Source organism: Notamacropus eugenii, chromosome 1 (assembly GCF_028372415.1).
Source record: "Notamacropus eugenii isolate mMacEug1 chromosome 1, mMacEug1.pri_v2, whole genome shotgun sequence".
Lineage (NCBI taxonomy): Eukaryota > Metazoa > Chordata > Mammalia > Diprotodontia > Macropodidae > Notamacropus > Notamacropus eugenii.
In genome coordinates, this window is record NC_092872.1 from 721,616,074 (window position 1) to 721,636,060 (window position 19,987).

The 19,987-nt window shown below is 41.3% G+C and overlaps 1 protein-coding gene across 1 annotated transcript; it reads right to left on the reverse strand.

Moving 5' to 3' along the window:
- Window positions 1-1,235: 1,235 nt before the first annotated feature.
- Window positions 1,236-19,501, reverse strand: LOC140522057 (uncharacterized). Its single transcript, XM_072637105.1, has 3 exons — window positions 19,358-19,501; window positions 18,313-18,401; window positions 1,236-7,590 (listed from the first exon to the last, which is right to left on the reverse strand). Exon 3 carries the CDS (start codon window positions 7,583-7,585, stop codon window positions 6,926-6,928), a length of 660 nt encoding a protein of 219 aa, XP_072493206.1. The 5' UTR covers window positions 7,586-7,590; window positions 18,313-18,401; window positions 19,358-19,501; the 3' UTR covers window positions 1,236-6,925.
- Between the last annotated feature and the right edge of the window lie 486 nt (window positions 19,502-19,987).

The window sequence follows — 19,987 nt, forward strand, 5'->3', positions numbered from 1 at the left end:
ACTTTGTACATAGTTTATATGTAGGAAATAGGGGGAAAAAACATTTGTTTTTTTTTAAAAGTACCTGCTTTGTGCCAGGCACAGGAAGTTTACAACTACTATCTCATCAGATCCTAAAAACAAGCCTACTCTGTAGGTCCTAATGGTGGGGGAACTCTGGACCCCTAAAAGGAGAAGACCTTGAAGTTTCCCACATATTTCAGGAACCCAGACCCTGACTTCCCCTGGAGTATCTGGTCCACAACAGCCCACCTGAATTATTTAGCTTACTTGGCACTCCTTCCATCCTATTCAGGCTCCTGTCTCTGTTACTTCCAGACCACCTCAGGCTACTTGCCACTGTCAGATTCCATCCAGATCTTTCCCCACTCTTTCTGTACAAAAATATCAGTTCCAACGTCATCAAATGCACAGATTCTTCAAATCTACCCTGCTTGTACAGGCATCACAGAAAGCACAGACTCACTAAGAGCCTGTCTGGCTTCTATTGGTGATCCAATAAACTTGCTACTTGGAATGAAAAGCTGGAGTGATCAAATTCTTTTGAGGAAGACACCCCACCCTGTACCATTGGATCTGAGGCTTCCTGGCACGCCTAGACCACAACACTATCACCTCCATTTTCCAACAAAGAAAACTGAGGCAAACTAGCTTGTGTCTGAGGCAAGATTTGACTGACTCTAAGCCCAACAGTCTATCCACTGGTTCCTTTAGTCATTATTATGCATTGTGTGGTGTGATTGTTTGGAAATTGTCTTCTATTTTCTTTTTTCTTAATGGACAACCCTTTAGAATGAGCTCCTTGTGGGTGGTAGCTGTTTCACCTTGCTTGTTATAGCACCTAACACAGAGCCTGGCATGGAATTGGGGCTTGTTGAATTGACATGATGGAATCCCCAGATAATGAGGCTTGGAAGCACTGTCTTATTTTCTACACTCCAAGATCTGTCAGTTAGACTCAAGTATGGGATCCTATTTTGAAATTTAAGACTTAGTTGGTTCAAAGGTGTAGGAATTGCCATATATATTGCTCTAGGTGGAATTTCATAATTTTCGTAAATGTTGTAACCATATTCTCTAAGAGAGAAGCTCATTTCACAGTATCCACATCAAAAAAGTTGATTTCCTAAGATACAAATGCATCACCCTTTAGTTATCATTTTTGAAGTTAACATTTTTATCAAATAATTCCCCCAAATCACAAAAAAATAATTTGAAGCATAACCAAAGCAATATTACAGATTTAAAACAAAATTTATTGTTTTGATGAGATTAAAAAAAACTTGCTGCCAATCAAATGATATCAACTCAGTTGAATATATTTCCCAAATTATCTTACATAGAAAATCACGTTCTCTAGCTATACTTTTAATAGTCTAGACTGATTGCAGTCAGTTATCAAAATATTTATATCAGTTTTTGTGCCAACAAAGAATAAGAAACAAAGTGAATACCCATCAATATTTGAATAACTAAAGAAATTACAGTATAAGAATAATGAAGGAATATGATTGAAAATATTGAGAAACATCAGGATTTCAGGAGGAAAAGTAGTGAAATTTCTAGGGGTTTATCAGAGTAATTTTGGATGTTTAATGAGGTCTCACACTGGGAAATGCAATGAGGTCTTCTGGAAGAGGCCTAACCTTGTTAAATAGATCCCTAAGTTTTATCTCCAGCAAGATTTTTCCAAAGTGTAGTCAGGAACTGTTCAAATCCAAAGTGATCCATTCACCCTTACAGTGACAAGTCTATGTTCCAACCAGTGACTCCAAAGAGGCCAAAATTACTCAGTGCTATGAAAACCCAAAACAATTTCTATGGAAAAGGATGCAGGTGGTGAAATTCTATATAGTCAAAACATGACCTGGAGCTGACTGAGACCCCGATTTTGAGGTCTTCATTGCAAAATTCAGATCCAAATGACATTACTTATCAATAAGAATTGGAAGTGCTACCTAGATTTAGGGGATTAGATCTGGTAGAGAGTTCATGAAGAACCACAGAAATTCTGAATATTGTAGAGGATGCAGCAACTGATTATATTCAAAGAAAAAGAAGAGCAAGAAAGCAAAATGGCTGTCTGATGAAGTCTTACAAATAGCTGAGGAAAGAAGGAAAGGGAAAGGAAAAAGAGAAAGGGAAAATATATACCCAAATGAATTCAGAATTCCAGAGAATATCATGGATATACGATTTTTAAAAATATATTATTTATTTTTCAGTTCTCAACATTCACTTCCACAAGAATTTGAATTCAAATTTTTCTCCCTCTTTCCCAACCCCAGAACAGCATGCACCCCTCCACCCCTTCCTTCAGTCTGAGCTCCCTTCTATTACCCACCCTTCTTCCATCCCTCGTCCCCTTTATTTTCCTATAGGGCAAAATAGATTTCTATATTCCACTGCCTGTATATCTTAATTTCCAGCTGCATGCTACAATAAATTTTTACAATTCATTATTAAAGCTTTGAGTTTCTTATTATCTCATTCCCTCCCCATCCTCACTGAGAAAACAAGCAATTCAATGTCACACATGTATAACAATCAAATCACTTCCATAATAGTTATGTTGTAAAAGACTAAGCACATTTACCTCTATCCTGCCCTCAATTTATTCCACTCTCTCCCATGACCTGTCCTCCCACCATAGTGTTTACTTCTGATTATCCCTTTCCTCAATTTGCTGTCCCTTCAGTTGTCTTCCCTCTCCTATCATCTTCTCCGTTGCCTTCCTGCAGGGTAAAATAGATTTCCATATTCAATTGAGTGTGTGTTATTCCCTTCTTAAGCCAAATCCCAAGACAGTAAAGCTCACTTATTTTCCTTTCATCTCCCCACTCATCTTTCTTCCCTCCTTTATGTGAGATGATTTGCTACATTCTACGTCTTCCTTTCTCTTACTCCTAGTACGTTCCATTGAAGAGGAAATTTTTTTTTAGGTGTTCTTCCTTGATATTCAGTTCACCATGTGCCCTCTGCCTATGTGTGAACATGTATATATGTATACACACACATATACATATGTATGTTTAGGGTTAGGGTATATACATATATAGACACATACTCATCTACATACACATACCTACACATATACACACACATATGTACATTTTATATATTCCTTCTAACTACCCTAATACTGAAAAATGTCTCATAAGTTACAAATAACATCTTTCCATGTAGGAATGTAAACAGTTCAACTTTAGTGACTTCCTTAAGTCTTCTCCTTCCTGTTTACCTTTTCATGTTATTTGAAAGTCAAATTATCTATTCAAGCCCAGGTCTTTTCAACAAGAATGCTTGGAAGTCCTCTATTTCATTGAAATTCCACTTTTTCCCCTTAAGTATCATACTCAGTTTTGCTCGGTAGGAGATTCTTGGTTGTAATTCTAGCTCCTTTGATCTCTAGAATATCGCATTGCAAGCCCTTTCATCCCTCAGTGTAGAAGCTGTTAAATTCTGTTTTATCCTGATTGTATTTCCACAGGATATGAATTGTTTCTTTCTGGCTGCATGTAATACTTTCTCCTTGACCTGGAAACTGTAGAATTTGGCTACAATATTCCCAGGAGTTTTCCTTTTGGAGACTCTTTCAGGAGGTGATTTGGGGGATTATTTCCATTTCTATTTTACCCTCTGGCTCTTGAATATCAGAGCAGTTTTCCTTGATAATTTCTTGGAAGATGATTTTTAGGCTGTTTTTTTGATCATAGTTTTCAGGTAGGCCAATAATTTTTAAATTATCTCATCTGGATCTATTTTTCAGATCAGTTATTTTTTCAATAAGATATTTCACACTGTCTTCTATTTTTTTCATTCTTCTGGTTTTGTTTTCCAATTTCTTTGTTTCTCATAAAGTCATTAGCTTCCATCTGCTCCATTCTAATTTTTGAAGAACTATTCTCTTCAGAGAGCTTATGAAACTCCTCCTTTTCCTTTTGACAAATTCTGCTTCTTAAAGCTTTCTTCTCCTCATTGGCTTTTTGCACCTCTTTTGCTATTTGAGTTAGTCTATTTTTAAAGGTGTTATTTGCTTCAGCATTTTTTTGGGGTCTCCTTTAGCAAGCTGTTGACTCACTTTTCATGATTTTCTTGCATCACTCTCATTTCTCCTCCCAACTTGTCCTCCATCTCTCTTACTTGATTTTCAAAATCCTTTTTGAGCTCTTCCAAGGCCTGAGACCATTGCATTTTTTTTTTGAGGTTTTGAATGTAGAAGTCTTGACTTTGATGTATTTCTCTGATGGTATGCTTTGTTCTTCCTAAACTGAGAGAATGGAAGAAAATACCTTTTCACAAGGAAAGTAACCTTCTATAGATTATTTTTTCCCTTTTTTAAGGATTTTCCCAGCCAGTTACTTGACTTTTGAGTCCTTTGTCAAGTGGAGGGTATCCTTCCCTAGGCTTCAGAGGATTTGTACAGCTGTTCCATGAGATATCTCTAAGGACTTGTTAGTTCTCAGTTCCCCCAAAGTGGCACAATCAAGAGAGAGTAGTTTACTCCTCTGCTGGCTTGTGCTTTGGTCTGTAAGCAACCACAAGCATGCTTTTCTGCCCTGGAACTGTGAGTAGGGCTCCCTCTCCACAGCCACCATCAGCTCCACCATGTCAGAGCTCCTCCTCACCCCAGGACCACCACTCAGAACTGAGACCCAGATCAGCTGCTCGATTCCCCAAGGATCATTGGGCTGAGGACTCCAAAAGTGGACAGTGTGCTGCTGCCGCAGTAGCTGCCGTAGCCCTGGGGCCAAAGCTGGGGCTACACAGTGCTCCCTTCTCACCCACATGAAAGAGCTTTTTTACTGATCTTTGAAGTTTGTGGGTTGAGAAATTTGGGAAACACAGCTGCAACCCATGATTCCATTCCCTGAAGCCTGCTCCAGTCCTGTGCTCTGCTCTGAGACAGGTGCAATAGACCATTCCTGTCATCCTTCCAGGCTGTCTTGGCTTACAAATCTGTTTCACTCTGGCATGTTGTGGCTTTTGCTACTCTAGAATTTGTTTAGTCATTTTTTACAGGTATTTTATGGGCTATGGGGGGAGAGCTAGAGTAGGTCTGTCCTTCTACTGCACCACCCTGGCCCTGCCCCCTCAAGGTTTTCTTAAATGAGCTTGCAAAGAAATAGAAGACAACAACTGAATGGGAAAGACATAGATTTGTTTAAGAAAATTTGAACTGTGAAGGGAATTATTTCCTGCAAAACTGGGAATGAGGACTTCTGGAGCAAGCATGGCAAGGCAAGGCACTAATTTATCTGGGCTCTTCCAATTTCCCCTCCAAACAATCTTGTATTAATGGATTAGAACCAATTTTGGAGCACTGAAGCAGATTACCAGTCAGCACAGCTTTGGAGGGTGAACAGGAAAGGTCTCTCACTACAGCAGCAGAGTGCAGATAAGTGAGGAAGCCAGTGGCAGGCTTCACCCTAGGAGAGAGTCATCAGAAACCTTGGAATTTCAGAGATAAATAAATTCAATCCATTTTCAGGGCTTTATGCCCTGAATTTCCTCATTCAGAAATCAACCCCTGATTCAGCCAGCCTTTGAAGAGCAGGGCTGACAACGAGAAGAAATCTTGGGGAAGACTTAGCCAAGTGGGAAAGTTTAGATCTGACCAAAAGTTATAAAGCTTTTAGTCCAATTAAATTCTGACCCTTCTGCTTCAGTCAGACAGTGCTGAGGGGAAGTGGATTCCCTTCAGGTGTAGATTGCCATAAGTTAGGATGATCTGGATAGAAATAAGTCTTTTTGTCCAAGATTGAGTCGAGTCATGTCCCCCCAGCTCTTCATTAACCTAAATCCACCTCATTATAATATTCATTCTCATCAAGGTTTAACCAATCAGAATTAATTGATGCTTGTTGGCAACACCTACTTATCTAAGAGCATATAAAGTATTGAGAGGCCTCCATTATTCATCTTTCACTTACAAGATATAGCTTAAAGTACCAGTGTAGGAGTCAGGAGGACCTGAGTTCAAATCTCACTAGCTGTGTGACCTTGGGCTTGAAGTTAAGTGACTTCTCCTGAGTCATCTCCAGTCATCCTGATAAATATCTGGTCACTGGATTCAGGTGGCTCCAGAGGAGAAGTAAGGCTGATGACCTGCACAGCCCTTGCTCACTCAAAACAAAGTCAAGTGCAAGTCATGTCATTATTTCTCTGATGACATGATCTTCTTTGGCAAAGGATGAACATACAAGATAAAGCTACAAGACCATTTTTTAATTAATTATTCAGTAAGTAACACTAAATGATTACCCCAAAATTATGTCATGTTGTTTTCATCAGAATTGTACAGTAAGTTGAGAGTGTACATAAAAGGTTTTATCATATTTAGTTTCTCTCCAGTGTGTATTTGCTGGTATACAGGAAGTTGGAGCTTTAATCTGAAAGCATTTCCACATTCATGATATTGACAAGGTTTCTCTCAACTGTGGATTCTCTGATGTGCAGTAAGAGTGCAGCTACAAGTGAAAGCCTTTGGACATTGATTCCACATACATAGTTTCTTTGCACTTTGAATTCTCTGATGTCTATCAAGTTCGTAGTTTTCTCTGAAAGCCTTTCCACACTGATTACATTCCTAAGGTTTCTTTCCATTGTGGATTCTCTCATGTACAGCAAGACTGGAGCTGCATGTGAAAGTCTTTCCACATTGATTACATTTATAAGGTTTCTCTCCAGTGTGGATACTCTTACGTGCAGTAAGACTGGAGTTCCTTGTGAAAGTCTTTCCACATTGATTACATTCATAAGGTTTCTCTCCAGTGTGGATTCTCTGATGTGCAGCAACACTGGAGCTCTTTGTGAAAGCCTTTCCACACTGAATACACTCATAAGGTTTCTCTCCAGTGAGGATCCTCTGATGTACAAGAAGAATGGAACTTGAACTGAAAACTTTGCCACATAGATTATATTCTTAAGGTTTGTGACCAGTGTGGATTCTCTGATGTTCAGCAAGATGGGAGTGCATTGTGAAAGTCTTTGCATATTGATTACATGCATAACATTTCTCCCCAATGTGGATTTGTGGATGTACAGTAAGATGGCGTTTAAGTCTGAATGGACTTCCACAACGATTACATTCATAAGGTGTCTGACTATTGTGGATTCTCTGATGCTGAGTAAGACTGGACCTCTGTGGGAATGCCTTTCCAAGTTTATCATATACATAAGGTTGCTCTTTAGTCTCCATGCTCTGATGCCCAGCAAGACTACAGCTGCAAGTCCCAGTCTTTCCACACCAACTACATTCATGAGGTTTTGTGTCACTGTGAATAACGTAATGAATAAGGAAGGACGAGTGTTCACTAAAAGGTACACCACATTCAAGAGACTCATGTGGTTTCTCTCCAGTATGAATTTTTTGGCGGTAATTCAAAGATGACTGTTGACTCATGTTTTTCCCACAATCATGACAAACATAAGGTTTTTCTCCTGTGTGGTTTCTGTGATTCATAGCACAGATTTCTCTCCCAGTGAAGTCACAGGGACCATCACTCATGAGGTGTCCTTGGTGTCTTTCCTTCACAGAAATCCTTAGGGTTTCATTAGTCACTTTCATTCCAGGTCTAATCATTCCTTCTGCAAAAAAACAAACAGTAAAACATACATAGAGACACATGGACACAGGCATATAATTAGAAACCTTTCCCTCCACTGCAAGAAAGTAAACTGATCTACATGATACTTCCCCAGGTGAAGAAGTCATAAAAGACACAATCACAATTGTTAGAAAATGCCATTATCTCAAATTTGCAGGATAACTTGATTTAGAGAGAGCTTCACAGACAAGAACATTGGATCCTCAAGAACACATGTGAAACTGGCAGACCTAGCATTCTTAAAACAACCATAGTAAAGCTATGAGCTCAGAATGGCTGAGTGACCTGAAAAGTATCCCTGCAGGTAAGATTAGACCACCAACCCTGAAAGTGGGCATGTTCTGTCAAGGGAACTAGATGGCCCTTCTCCATGGCACTTACATTTGTTCTACCTTTGGTGAGAAAAAAATATTTTTGTATCCATGACTTTATTCTCCCTCTCTTTGGGTCTCCCTATTCTCTGAGACACAAAAATATTGAAATTAGGCCAACTGATAAGCCTACAATGTACCTTTAAGTTCAAGGGAAGAGTCAATTTATGTGGTAACCTTCTCTGTAGCCTTATTTTTAAAAACTGGCATGGCAGCAGCCAACCTTGAGCAATCACAACTCTGACAAGTCAACAGCCAGCAACACTGGACCAAACACCCCACCAGAAAGAAGACTGGTGCTCACTGAAGGTTCAGACATAGGTAGCTTTTATTACCAGTGACATATTTTCAAATTAAAATATGTACTTTCAAAAAACAAAACAGTATTGTACATGTAATAGACAACAATATATAAAAAATGTAACTTATATGCATTGAAAAAAAATTCAGGTGACTCATTTGATTGCACTATTTGCTTTACTGCAGAGCTCAGGAATTGATTCTGCAATATGGCTGAGGTATACCTGGATTTTTTCTCATTCTTCTCTCGATTTTGAGTCTTCCTTAATTCAATTCTCCTTAAACTACTATTAATTTCACTCCTTGAGTTTCCCTTTATTCCAGTGTATCCCACTGAACTAGATAGCTTTCCACTCTCAAAGACTCTCCTTTCCCTAGATCAGCTATGACCAAGGTTCCTGATCTGTTGTTTCTTCTCAACCATTTCCATGTTCTATGACAGATTGGCAGCTCCTTAACAACAAGGACTGCCTTTACCCTTCCCAAAACTGGAAGTGCTTAATTCATGATTACTGACAGACTTCAAGGGCCCATGACCGACAGCAGGCCCCAGTTTCTACCTCAATCCCTATATTCTGGTCTCTGTCTTATTTGGAAAATGCAGGTTCTGGCCTCAGTCTCTGTCTCCTTCGTTTTTGCACCTTATCTCTTATTTCAGTGAACTTTCTTTGGTTTTAACCCTGATGGGACCTGATGAGATCCACAGTGAAGATAAGTCGAGACTTCTTTCTAGGCTCCTGAAGAATCTCTTACTATGAAATACCTGGGAAATTCTACTACCCACTTTATCAAACTGAGAGTGGCTGTCAAATTCAATGAATCTGCCCAACAATTCTCCAAGAAGGGGCCAAAGAGTGAGTCCTAGAGATCAAGCAAGGGACATGGGTTGATGATTTAGGTAATGCATTTCCTAGGACTGCAAGAACAGCTTGTTGCTGACTTGGAGGGAAAGTTGAGCCAACACACAGTTGGTAACAGTGGAGCAGAAAAGGAGTGGGCAGCTCTCAGACATTTGGTGTACAGCACTGCATTTGCTTATCTAGGTCAGAACACTTGCAAACACCAAGACTGGTTTCATGAAAATGATGGGGAAATTCAGAAGCTGCTAAATGAAAAATGAGAACTCTGCAGGATTTACCAGCAGGATAGTTCATCCACCTCTAAAGCCGCATTTCACTCTGTCACAAGCAAAGTACAATCAAAGTTTAGAGAGATGCAGGATTCCTGGCTCAGTAAGAAAGCAGATGAAATTCAGTTTTATGCTGATAGTAACAATCCAAAGAGCTTTTATGATTCCCTGAAAGCTGTTTATGGACCAGAAACCTATGGTGCATCACAACTACTCAGTGCTGATGGAGTCACCTTGATTAGTGATAAGAACATGATCCTAGAGAGATGAACTGTACACTTCCATAGTGTTCTCAACAGACCATCATCAATCTATGCTGAGGCCACTGACCATTTACCTCAGGTGGAAGTCAATCCCTCCTTAGCTGAACTTCCAACTGAAGAAGAGGTTTTGAGGGCCATTAGGCTCCTTTCACATGGCAAAGCACCTGGTGCTGATTCTATTCCAGCTGATATTTACAAGGTAGGTGGACCACTGCTCACACAAAAGCTGACTGAATTTGTCCAGGTTATATGACAAGAGGAGGCTATCCCTCAGAAGTTCAAAGATGCCTCCACTGTCCATCTCTATAAGAGTAAAGGGAATAGACTGTCCTGTGACAATCACAGGGGGATCTCTCTCTTAGTCATTGCTGGCAAAGTTCTTGCTAGAGTCCTCCTTAATAGTCTGATCCTTCACCTGGAAGATGGGCATATACCTGAGAGCCAGCGTGGCTTCAGAAAAGGCCAAAGAACAGTCTATAAGGTGTTTGCTGCCCGCCACCTCCAGGAGAAATGCCAGGAGCAGAACAGAGGTCCGTACACATTTGTAGATCTGACCAAGGCTTTTGACACTGTTAGTCATGAGGGAGGGCTTATGGAAAATTATGTCAAAATTTGGTTGCCCAGAGAAGTTCATCAATATTGTATGTCAATTTCATAATGGCATGTGTGCCTGGATTCGGGATAAGGGACAATGTGGGACCCTTTCCAATTTTTATGATGTCTTGGGGATACAGTCCTAGAAGCCATATTGCTGGGTCAAAGTGTATGCACATTTTTTTTATTAATTTATTTAACTTTTAACATTCATTTTCACAAAATTTTGGGTTCCACATTTTCTCCCCTTTTGTCCCCTCCCCCCACCCCAAAACACTGAGTGTTCTAATTGCCCCTGTCTGCAAATCTGTCCTCCCTCCCTCCCCATCCCTTCCCTTTGGAAGGCAAGCAATTCAATATAGGCCATATCTGTGTAGTTTTGAAAATGACTTCCATAATAGTAGTGTTGTATAAGACTAACTATATTTCCTTCCATCCTATCCTATCCCCCATTACTTCTATTCTCTCTTTTGATCCTGTCCCTCCCCATGAGTGTCCACCTCAAATTGCTCCCTCCTCCCCATGACCTCCCTTCCATCATCCCCCCCACCCTGCTTATCCCCTTATCCCCCACTTTCCTGTATTGTAAGATAGGTTTTCATACCAAAATGAGTGTGCATTTTATTCCTTCCTTTAGTGGAATGTGATGAGAGTAAACTTCATGTTTTTCTCTCACCTCCCCTCTTTTTCCCTCCACTAATAAGTCTTTTGCTTGCCTCTTTTATGAGAGATAATTTGCCCCATTCCATTTCTCCCTTTCTCCTCCCAATATATTTCTCTCTCACTACTTGATTCAATTGTTTTAAGATATGATCCCATCCTCTTCAATTCACTCTGTGCACTCTGTCTCTATGTGTGTGTGCATGGGCATGTGCATGTGTGTGTGTGTATTCCCACCAGCTACCCAGATACTGAAAAGTTTCAAGAGTTACAAATATTGTCTTTCCATGTAGGAATGTAAACAGTTCAACTTTAGTAAGTCCCTTATGACTTCTCTGTGCTATTTATCTTTTCATGCTTCTCTTCATTCTTGTGTTTGAAAGTCAAATTTTCTTTTCAGCTCTGGTCTTTTCATCAAGAATGCTTGAAAGTCCTCTATTTCATTGAAAGACCTATTTTTCCCCTGAAGTATTATACTCAGTTTTGCTGGGTAGGTGATTCTTGGTTTTAGTCCTAGTTCCTTTGACTTCTGGAATATCCTATTCCATTCCCTTCGATCCCTTAATGTAGAGGCTGCTAGATCTTGTGTTATCCTGATTGTATTTCCACAATACTTGAATTGTTTCTTTCTAGCTGCTTGCAATATTTTCTCCTTTACCTAGGAACTCTGGAATTTGGCCACAATATTCCTAGGAGTTTCTCTTTTTGCATCTCTTTCAGGCGGTGTTCTGTGGATTCCTTGAATATTTATTTTGCCCTCTGGTTCTAGAATCTCAGGGCAGTTTTCCTTGATAATTTCACGAAAGATGATGTCTAGGCTCTTCTTTTGATCATGGCTTTCAGGTTGGCCCAAAACTTTCAAATTGTCTCTCCTGAATCTATTTTCCAGGTCAGTTGTTTTTCCAATGAGATATTTCACATTATCTTCCATTTTTCCATTCTTTTGGTTTTGTATTGTGATATCATGCTTTCTCACAAAGTCCTTAGCCTCCATCTGTGCCATTCTAGTTTTGAAAGAACTATTTTCTTCAGTGAGCTTTTGAATCTCCTTTTCCATTTGGCTAATTCTGCTTTTGAAAGCATTCTTTTCCTCATTGGCTTTTTGAACCTCTTTTGCCAATTGAGTTAGGCTAGTTTTCAAGGTGTTAATTTCTTCAACATTTTTTTGGTTCTTCTTTAAAAGGGAGCTGATCTGCTTTTCATGCTTTTCTTTCATCCCTCTCATTTCTCTTCGCAGTTTTTCCTCCACCTCTCTAACTTGATTTTCAAAATTCTTTTTGAGCTCTTCCATGGCCTGAGCCCATTGGGTGGGCTGGGACACAGAATCCTTGATTTCTGTGTCTTTGCCTGATGGTAAGCATTGTTCTTCCTCATCAGAAAGGAAGGGAGGAAATGCCTGTTCCCGAAGAAAGTAACCTCTATAGTCTTATTTCTTTTCCCTTTTCTGGGCATTTTCCCAGCCAGTGATTTGACTTCTGAATATTCTCTTCACACCCACTTCGCCTCTGGATCCTCCCAGCCAGCGCTTGGGGTTTGAGATTTAAATGCTGCTTCCCAGCGTCAGGGCTTTTGGTGGGGGCAGGGCTGCTATTCAGTGTGAGATTAAGTTCAGGTGCTCAGGTTGGGGCAGGGCTGCCTCACAGGCTCAGTTCCCTCAGGGGGTTTATGCAGAGACCTTCAACAATGGATCCAGGCTCCTGCCTGCTTGGGGAGCCCCGGTCTGCTCCCGCCTCCGCTGTTGCCTCCCAAGGGGGCCTGAGTTATGGGGGCACCCCACTCCCCTCTCGACCCACCAAAGAGACCCTCTCACCGACCCCTGTCACCTGTGGGTAGAGGGACCCGCGTGGCTGCTGGAGATTCCATCCCTGAAGCCCGCTCGGATCTTTTCCTCTCGGTGCCGCGGCTGCGGCCGGGCTGTACTCAGCTCCCAGTCCACGGTGCTAAGGACCTTTTTCGAGAGGTTTGCAGGTCTCTCTGGAACAGAAATCTCCCTCGCTCCAATGTTCTGTGGCCTCTGGGTGCAGAATTCGCCGTGAGTTACTTTTTTGTAGATGTTCTATGGGTTGTGGGTTTGGAGCTATGTGTATGTGCGTCTTTCTACTCCGCCATCTTGGTCCGCCCCTCTATGCACATTTTTGTAGCCCTTTGGGCATAGTTTCAAACTGCCCTCCAGAATGGTTAGATCAGCTCACAGCTCCACCAACAATGAATTAGTGTTCCAACTTTCCCACATCCTTTCCAACATTTATCATTTTCCTGTTCTGTCATGTTTGCCAATCTGATAGGTGTGATATAGTACCTTAGAGTTGGTGTGCATCTCTCCAATCAAAAGTGACTTAGAGCATTTATTCATATGATTATAGATATCTTTAATTTCTTCCTCTGAAAATTGCTTGTTCATATCCTTTGACCATTTCTCATTCGGGGAATGAGCTGCATTGTTGTACTTTTGACTCAGTTCTCTATAAACTCTAGATATGAGGTCTTTATCCCTGAGATGAGCTGTAAAAATTCTTTCCCAATACACTACATCCCTCTGAATTCTGCTTGCACTGGGTTTGGTTGTGCAAAAACTTTTCAGTTTAATGTAATCAGAATTATTCATCTTGCACTTCATAATGCCTCATTCCAAACTATTTATCATTTGTGTGTGTGTGGTGTGTGTGTGTTGCCTTCCTCTGTTAGACTGTCAGGTCCTGGAGGATGAGAGTTCTAAAAGTCATGAGGAGAAAAACTTTCAAATGCAATGAAAAGGAAACTGAAATATTTGAGACTATTGCAAACCTACTAGACATGAGCACAGAATGGAACAATGTGTCCAGAGAGCAGTGAAGGTCAGTATGCAGTACAGGGAGATTTATCCTTAAAATATGTAATTATCCATGTGGGACAAAACAGGATGTTCAATGATTACCAAAAAAATCAGTCAAATGTCTTTAGAAATAAAATCAAAACTGAAGTCGTTATTTGTTTCTTTGCAATCCATGGAATTTTTGCAAAAAATCACTGTGGACTAGGGTAGAAAGATACTCAAACATATGTAAAAAGGCAGAAATTATCAATATAGCCTTTCATTCTGTAATAAAATAAGAATGAAAATTGGCTCAAAGACAACAAAAGATTAAAACCAAATGGAGACTTAACAACAATATTTAATTCTATAGTCCTGAAATGATGGGGGTACCTGGGGGCAGAATGAATAGAATGCTGGCCTGAAGTTAGAAAAATCTGAGTTCAAATTCAGTTTCAGACTCTTCCTAGCTATGTAATCCTGGGCAGGGCACCTAATTCTGTTTGCTTCAGTTTCCTCATCTGAAAAATGAGCTGGAGAAATAAAAACCACCCCAACATCACTGCCAAGAAAACCCCAAATTGGGTCACAAGGACTTGAACATGACTAAAAAACATCAATAATAATAAGAGAAAGAGAAGAGAAGAGAAGAGAAGAGAAGAGGAGAGAGAGGGAGAGAGAGAGGGAGAGAGAGAGAGAGAGAGAGAGAGAGAGAGAGAGAGAGAGAGAAATGAATGGAACACATCAAACAAGGGAGACTCAGAATCATCAGAACTCAGTTACACCATGTTTGGTAAACTGGAAAATAGACTGATTGAGGAAAAACTCCTTATTTGGTTAAAGTAAACACTGTGGAGTCAGGAAATAGGACTAGACCAACATCTCATACAGTACCCTACAATATACTCTATATCGATGTCACTGCTGCTGTTCAGTTGCTTCAGTCATGTCTGACCCTCCATGACCCCATCTGGTATTTTCCTGGCACAGATCTGATATCTTAAGAGCCAAAGGGTAAAACAGAAATTGAAAGAATTCACCAATCGTCTCCTAAAAAAGATGCAAAATGAAAACTCTAGAGAATATTATAGACGAATTCCAGAGTTCCCAGCTCAAAGAAAACAAAGAGTATAATCAGCCAGAAAGAAGCAATTCACATGTCATGGAGGCACAGTCAGGCTAACACAAAAGTAGGAAACTTTTACATAAAAAACAAAACAAAACAGAGATTACGGAATATAATATTCAGCAAAACAAAGGAACTAGGATGGTGACCAAGAATCACATACCCAGAAAAAGTGAACATCATTCTTGAGGGGAAACAAAAAATGGATATTCAGTATATAGAATATATTCAAGCATTCCTAATGAATAGACCAGAGCTGAACAAAAATTGGGTCTTCAAATACAAGACCCAAGAGAAACATCCAAAGGTAAACAGGAAAGAGAAAACAAAAGGTTCCATAAGGTTGAATTGTTTATATTCCTACATTGGAAGAGGATACCTGGAACTCTGAAGAACTTTATGACTATTAGGGCAATTAGAAGGAGTATACATTGACAGAATACATTAATTGTGATGGGGTGGCATTCAAGAAAACAAAACTAAGGGGTGAGAAAGAGAATGACACTCCAAGAAGAAGGAAGAGAAAGGTACATGGGGGTGAACTGTCATATAAAAGAAGCAAAGAAGAGCTATTACAGTGAAGGATGAACACAGAGGAGGTGGGAATGCAGGGCTTGAGCCTTACTCTTATTAAAATTGGTTCAAAGAGGGAATAACATACATGCTTAGATGGGTACAGATATCTCACTCATCCTACATGGAAGTAGAAAGGGACTTGGTTAAGGGGGGAGGGGAGAGACTGTAGAAGAAGGGTAGACTGGGGGAGGCATTGGTCAGAGGCAAAACACGGGTGTGGAGAGAGGGTAAAAGGTCAAAGAAAGAGAGAGTGAGAAGGAGAAATAGGCTGGAGGGATATACACAGGTATCATAGATGCAAATATGAATGCAATTAACTCAACCATAAAATTCATTAATAGATGTAAAACAGGTAAATTTGATTGTACTAAGTTTAAAAGTGTTTTTCTTTCAGAAATAAAATCAATACAACCAAGATTACAGGGGAAGTTGACAACTGGGAAAAAAATTACAGCAAGTATCTCTGATAAAGGCCTCATTTCTCAAATATACAGATAAGACCACTGAGTCAAAATTGAAAAGAATGCAAATCACAAGCCAACTGATAAATGGTCAAAGGAAATGAATAGGCATTTTTCAAACAAAGAAATCAAAGGTATTTATAATCATATAAAAATTCTCTAAAGGACTATTGATTAGAAAAAGAAAACTGAAAACAACTCTCAAATTAAAACCAACCTCATACCTATTAAATTGAGTAATAAAACAGAAAAGGAAAATCATAAAATATTGGAGAGAAATAGGAAAACTGAGGCACTAACACACTGTTGCTGGATTTGTGAACTGATCCAACCATTACAGAAAATAATTTCGAAGTGTACTCAAAATGCTATATAAGGTGGTTGTCCTTTGACCCACCAATAACATTACAAAGTTGCTATCCACAAAACATTTTTTTAAAAAGAGAGAAAAGGACCTACTCATATGAGGGTATTTACAATAATTCTTTCTATGGTGGCAAAGAATTTGAAATTGAGGAGGTGCCCATGAATTGGGGAATGCCTTTACAAGTGGTAGTATATGAATGCAACGGAATACGATTGTGTTACAGAAAATGGCAAGCAGGATGATTTCAGAAAAACCTAGGAAGACTGAAATGAACTGATGCAGAATAAACAGATGCAGGATAACATTTTACAAACTAACAGCAATATTATATGATGAACAACAGTGACAACTTAGCTATTCTCAGCTATATAATAAACTAGGACGTTCTGAAAGGATCCACAATGAAAAATCCTATCCTGCTCCACAGAAAGAACTGATTCAGAATATAGACCTAAAGCATACTACTTTTCACTTGCTTTCCTTTTCCTTTGAATTTTTCCCCCATGAAGTGACTAATATGGAAATGCTTTACATGACTGCATACGTAGAACCTGCTGGAGTCAGGAGGATCTGAGTTCAAATTTAGCCTCAGACACTTACTAGCAACGTGACCCTGGGCAAGTCACTTCTCCCTGTTTGTCTCAGTTCCTCCTATGTAAAATGTGCTGGAGAAAGAAATGGGGAAATACTCCAGTATCTCTGCCAAGAAAACCCCAGTGTGTCACAAAGTGCCAGACAAGACTAAAACAACTGGAAAACAACAAATAACCATTCCCCAGTAGATAAATGGTTAAAGGATCTGAACAAAAAATTATCAGAACCAACTGCCAAGAATTCCCAGCCACATGAAAAAATGCCCCAAAACACTAAGAAAAGTAAACCACAGAGAATTCATCTCACACTCTGCAAAACTGACAGCAATGACAACAGCACCAGTCAATGCTTTAGGAGTTGTGGGAAGGTGAGCACACAAATACATTGTGGATGGAGCTCTGGAATGGGAGAAGATCATGCAGATCTGAGTTCAAATGCTGCCTCAGCCACTGACTAGTTATGTGACCCTAGTTGGTAACGCATTGAATCTGTTGGCCTCAGTTTCCTGAACTGTGAAATAAAGATAAGAAAAGCACCTACCCTATAGGGTTGTTGTGAAGATGGTCAAAAGTGGATTTGGGGGAGAAAGAAAGACACTCCACTGGGTCTTTGCTTTTGAGCCCTATGCCTCTTTGATAAGAACTGAGTGTCTCCTTTAGGACCTCCCTCTCCCCCACTGGAAAAGAAAACTTCCAGAATTTTGAATAGTTCCCCTACTCAGTCCTTTCTTATATCTTCTCTAACAAGGGAGGTACTGGGCCCTTAATATATGCTAATTAAGTAACAGCTAAAGAAGGCATTCTTTTCTTTGGCCTAGTCCAAATAGTCCTGGGAGGGCCTTAGAATATGGGAACGTAAGCCAGAGACCACCTCAACCTGTTTTTTAGAGTTGCAATATTTTGCAGAAACACAGGAGCACAGTATGCAGGAGGCCAGCAGCATCTCAGCCCAGGCTCATGGTATTTACTCCTGGCACCCCTCACTGTCCCCTCAGTGTGCCCTTATAATGCCCAACTACAAGACAGCATGCAACTGACAGATTAACCATTTGTGCAGATTAGACCACGGAAGATAAGCAGAGAATCCTGTCTTTCAAGTCTGCCAGGGAGAGCTTCGACAAAGAGGCAAAGGGCAGGGGGAAGAAGTCCTATGGATATGTGGGGGAAGGGTGCCAGGCATGGAAACAGGAGCAAAGACAAGACCCCTACAGAACAGAGAGAAATGAGTGAAGAGGTCTTAGGAGGGCAGCAACTGGGGATGAGGGGTAGTTGGTGATTGTGATGCCAATATGCCAAGGATTAATTCAAAGGACAGAGAACAGAGTGGTGTTCTTACTACTGTTTTCAATGTCCTGCCTATTTTTGTAAAGGAACAATCCATAGGGAGGGAATTGTCAGCCTCACAGACAATCCACTTTGTCTATGGAAATGGCCTCTTTGGGGGTCAAGTCTGTGGACAGAGTGCACTCACCTGGGGTGGGGGTCTGCAGCTGCCAAAGGCCATTCCTTCTGGCTCGACACTCCCAGACTAGGCCAGGCTTTGGTCTTCTGCAGACTGAGCTGGGGACAGAAGGATCCTAGGGTAGGAGGCTGGCCTATAGGAAGTTACAGGAGGTGAGGCCTGCCCCCAGGACAGAGAATGATTCTGAGAGGTAGGGGTCCCACCACCTCTTACTACTCTTCTTTCCCCTTCCTTTCTCCCATTCTTATTCAGATAACAAGGGGCAGAAGGTAAGTGGGATCCCAAGTGGAATAAGAGCAGTCAGAACCTGCATAGCTCCTGAATCAGAGACTTCCCTCTGACTGGGTCCAGGACATGGGCAGAAAAGAGCAATCCAGCTCCTGATCTTTCCCCCACCTACACCTAGGTACTGAACAATCCTCTCAATTATCCTGTATTTGTGGCCCCCACCCAGCCCAACCCTTCTTAGTGGGTTACCTCCTAATCACCTCAGGCCCCTTCTCCTTTACCTCAGGATCACCACAGGCAATCTGCCACCCCTCAAACCCACCCGAAATCTTCCCACCATCTTTCCTTTTTCCCTATAAAAGTCAGTTTTGACCAGACCAAATGGGCAGATTAAAAAACAAAACCATCTCACCCTCTTCTATAGGCAACAGAATAAACCTAGTGTCTGAATGAAAAATGGCTTGAGGGGCCCTGTTCCTTGGAGGCAGATCCAGGCCTTCATATGGGCATTTCCAGGTTCATTCAAGACTTTCAGCTTTGTTTCACTCAAGCAGGATTCCTGGGTCCCTGACAGCGAGGTGTGAATTTTGTGAGAAGGTAACACAATCTTAAATCCGGGGGTTGAGTGGGTAGACCCAGACTCTTGAGAAGTGATCGGGAGTCTGCAAAAGAGTTAGCAGGAGGAAGCTTGTCCAAGGACCAGGCTGGGGAGGGAGGACTGCTCCAGGGGGACCTGGAGCTAGACTCAGCACAGGGTTAGAGGGGGAGGATGAGACCCAATGGGATGAACATCCAGCAGGTCTGTGAGGGGCTGGCTCAGACCCACCTGGCACCTGCACCCAGAGATGGCCTCCAGAAGGCAGAGATCTCAGGTCCAAGAGAAGACAGTGTGATCCGGGATCTGAGGAAAGAAGGCTGAGGGAGCTCCAGTCTTAGAGCAGAAGGCAGAAGGATACCAGCTCCAGTGAAGAAGGAAGAAAGATCTCAGCACACGTTCCGGTTTTCAGCCAGCCCACTCTGGGAGGCTCCTCCAATCTCTGAGGCCCTTTTTCCTCCAAACACACTCAGACTCAGGCACTCAGGACCCTTCCTCCCTCTCCGCCCCAAGCCCTGCCCTCCATCACCTGGACAGCCGTGGCCACGGAGACGATCCCTCTTCCGCTGTAGACTCCACCCAGACCCCCAAACTGCACCCCAGAACTCCCGTTCCACGCAGGCCACCCCCCCCCCCCTCCCACCAGGCTGGTCATCTCTGAGGGCTCCTCCTCCCCCATCACCCTCCCACCTGATTTGTTATTGGAGGAAAAATTCAGGACCTCAGGAGTTGGGAGGGGGAGAACAAGGAAGAGGCAAGCTGGGGATTCCCAGCCAAACACAGCTTAGTTTGAGGATGGGGGATGCTCACCAAATGTAGGCAATGTGATGAGCACATTCTCCTAGTTTGAATTAGAATGTG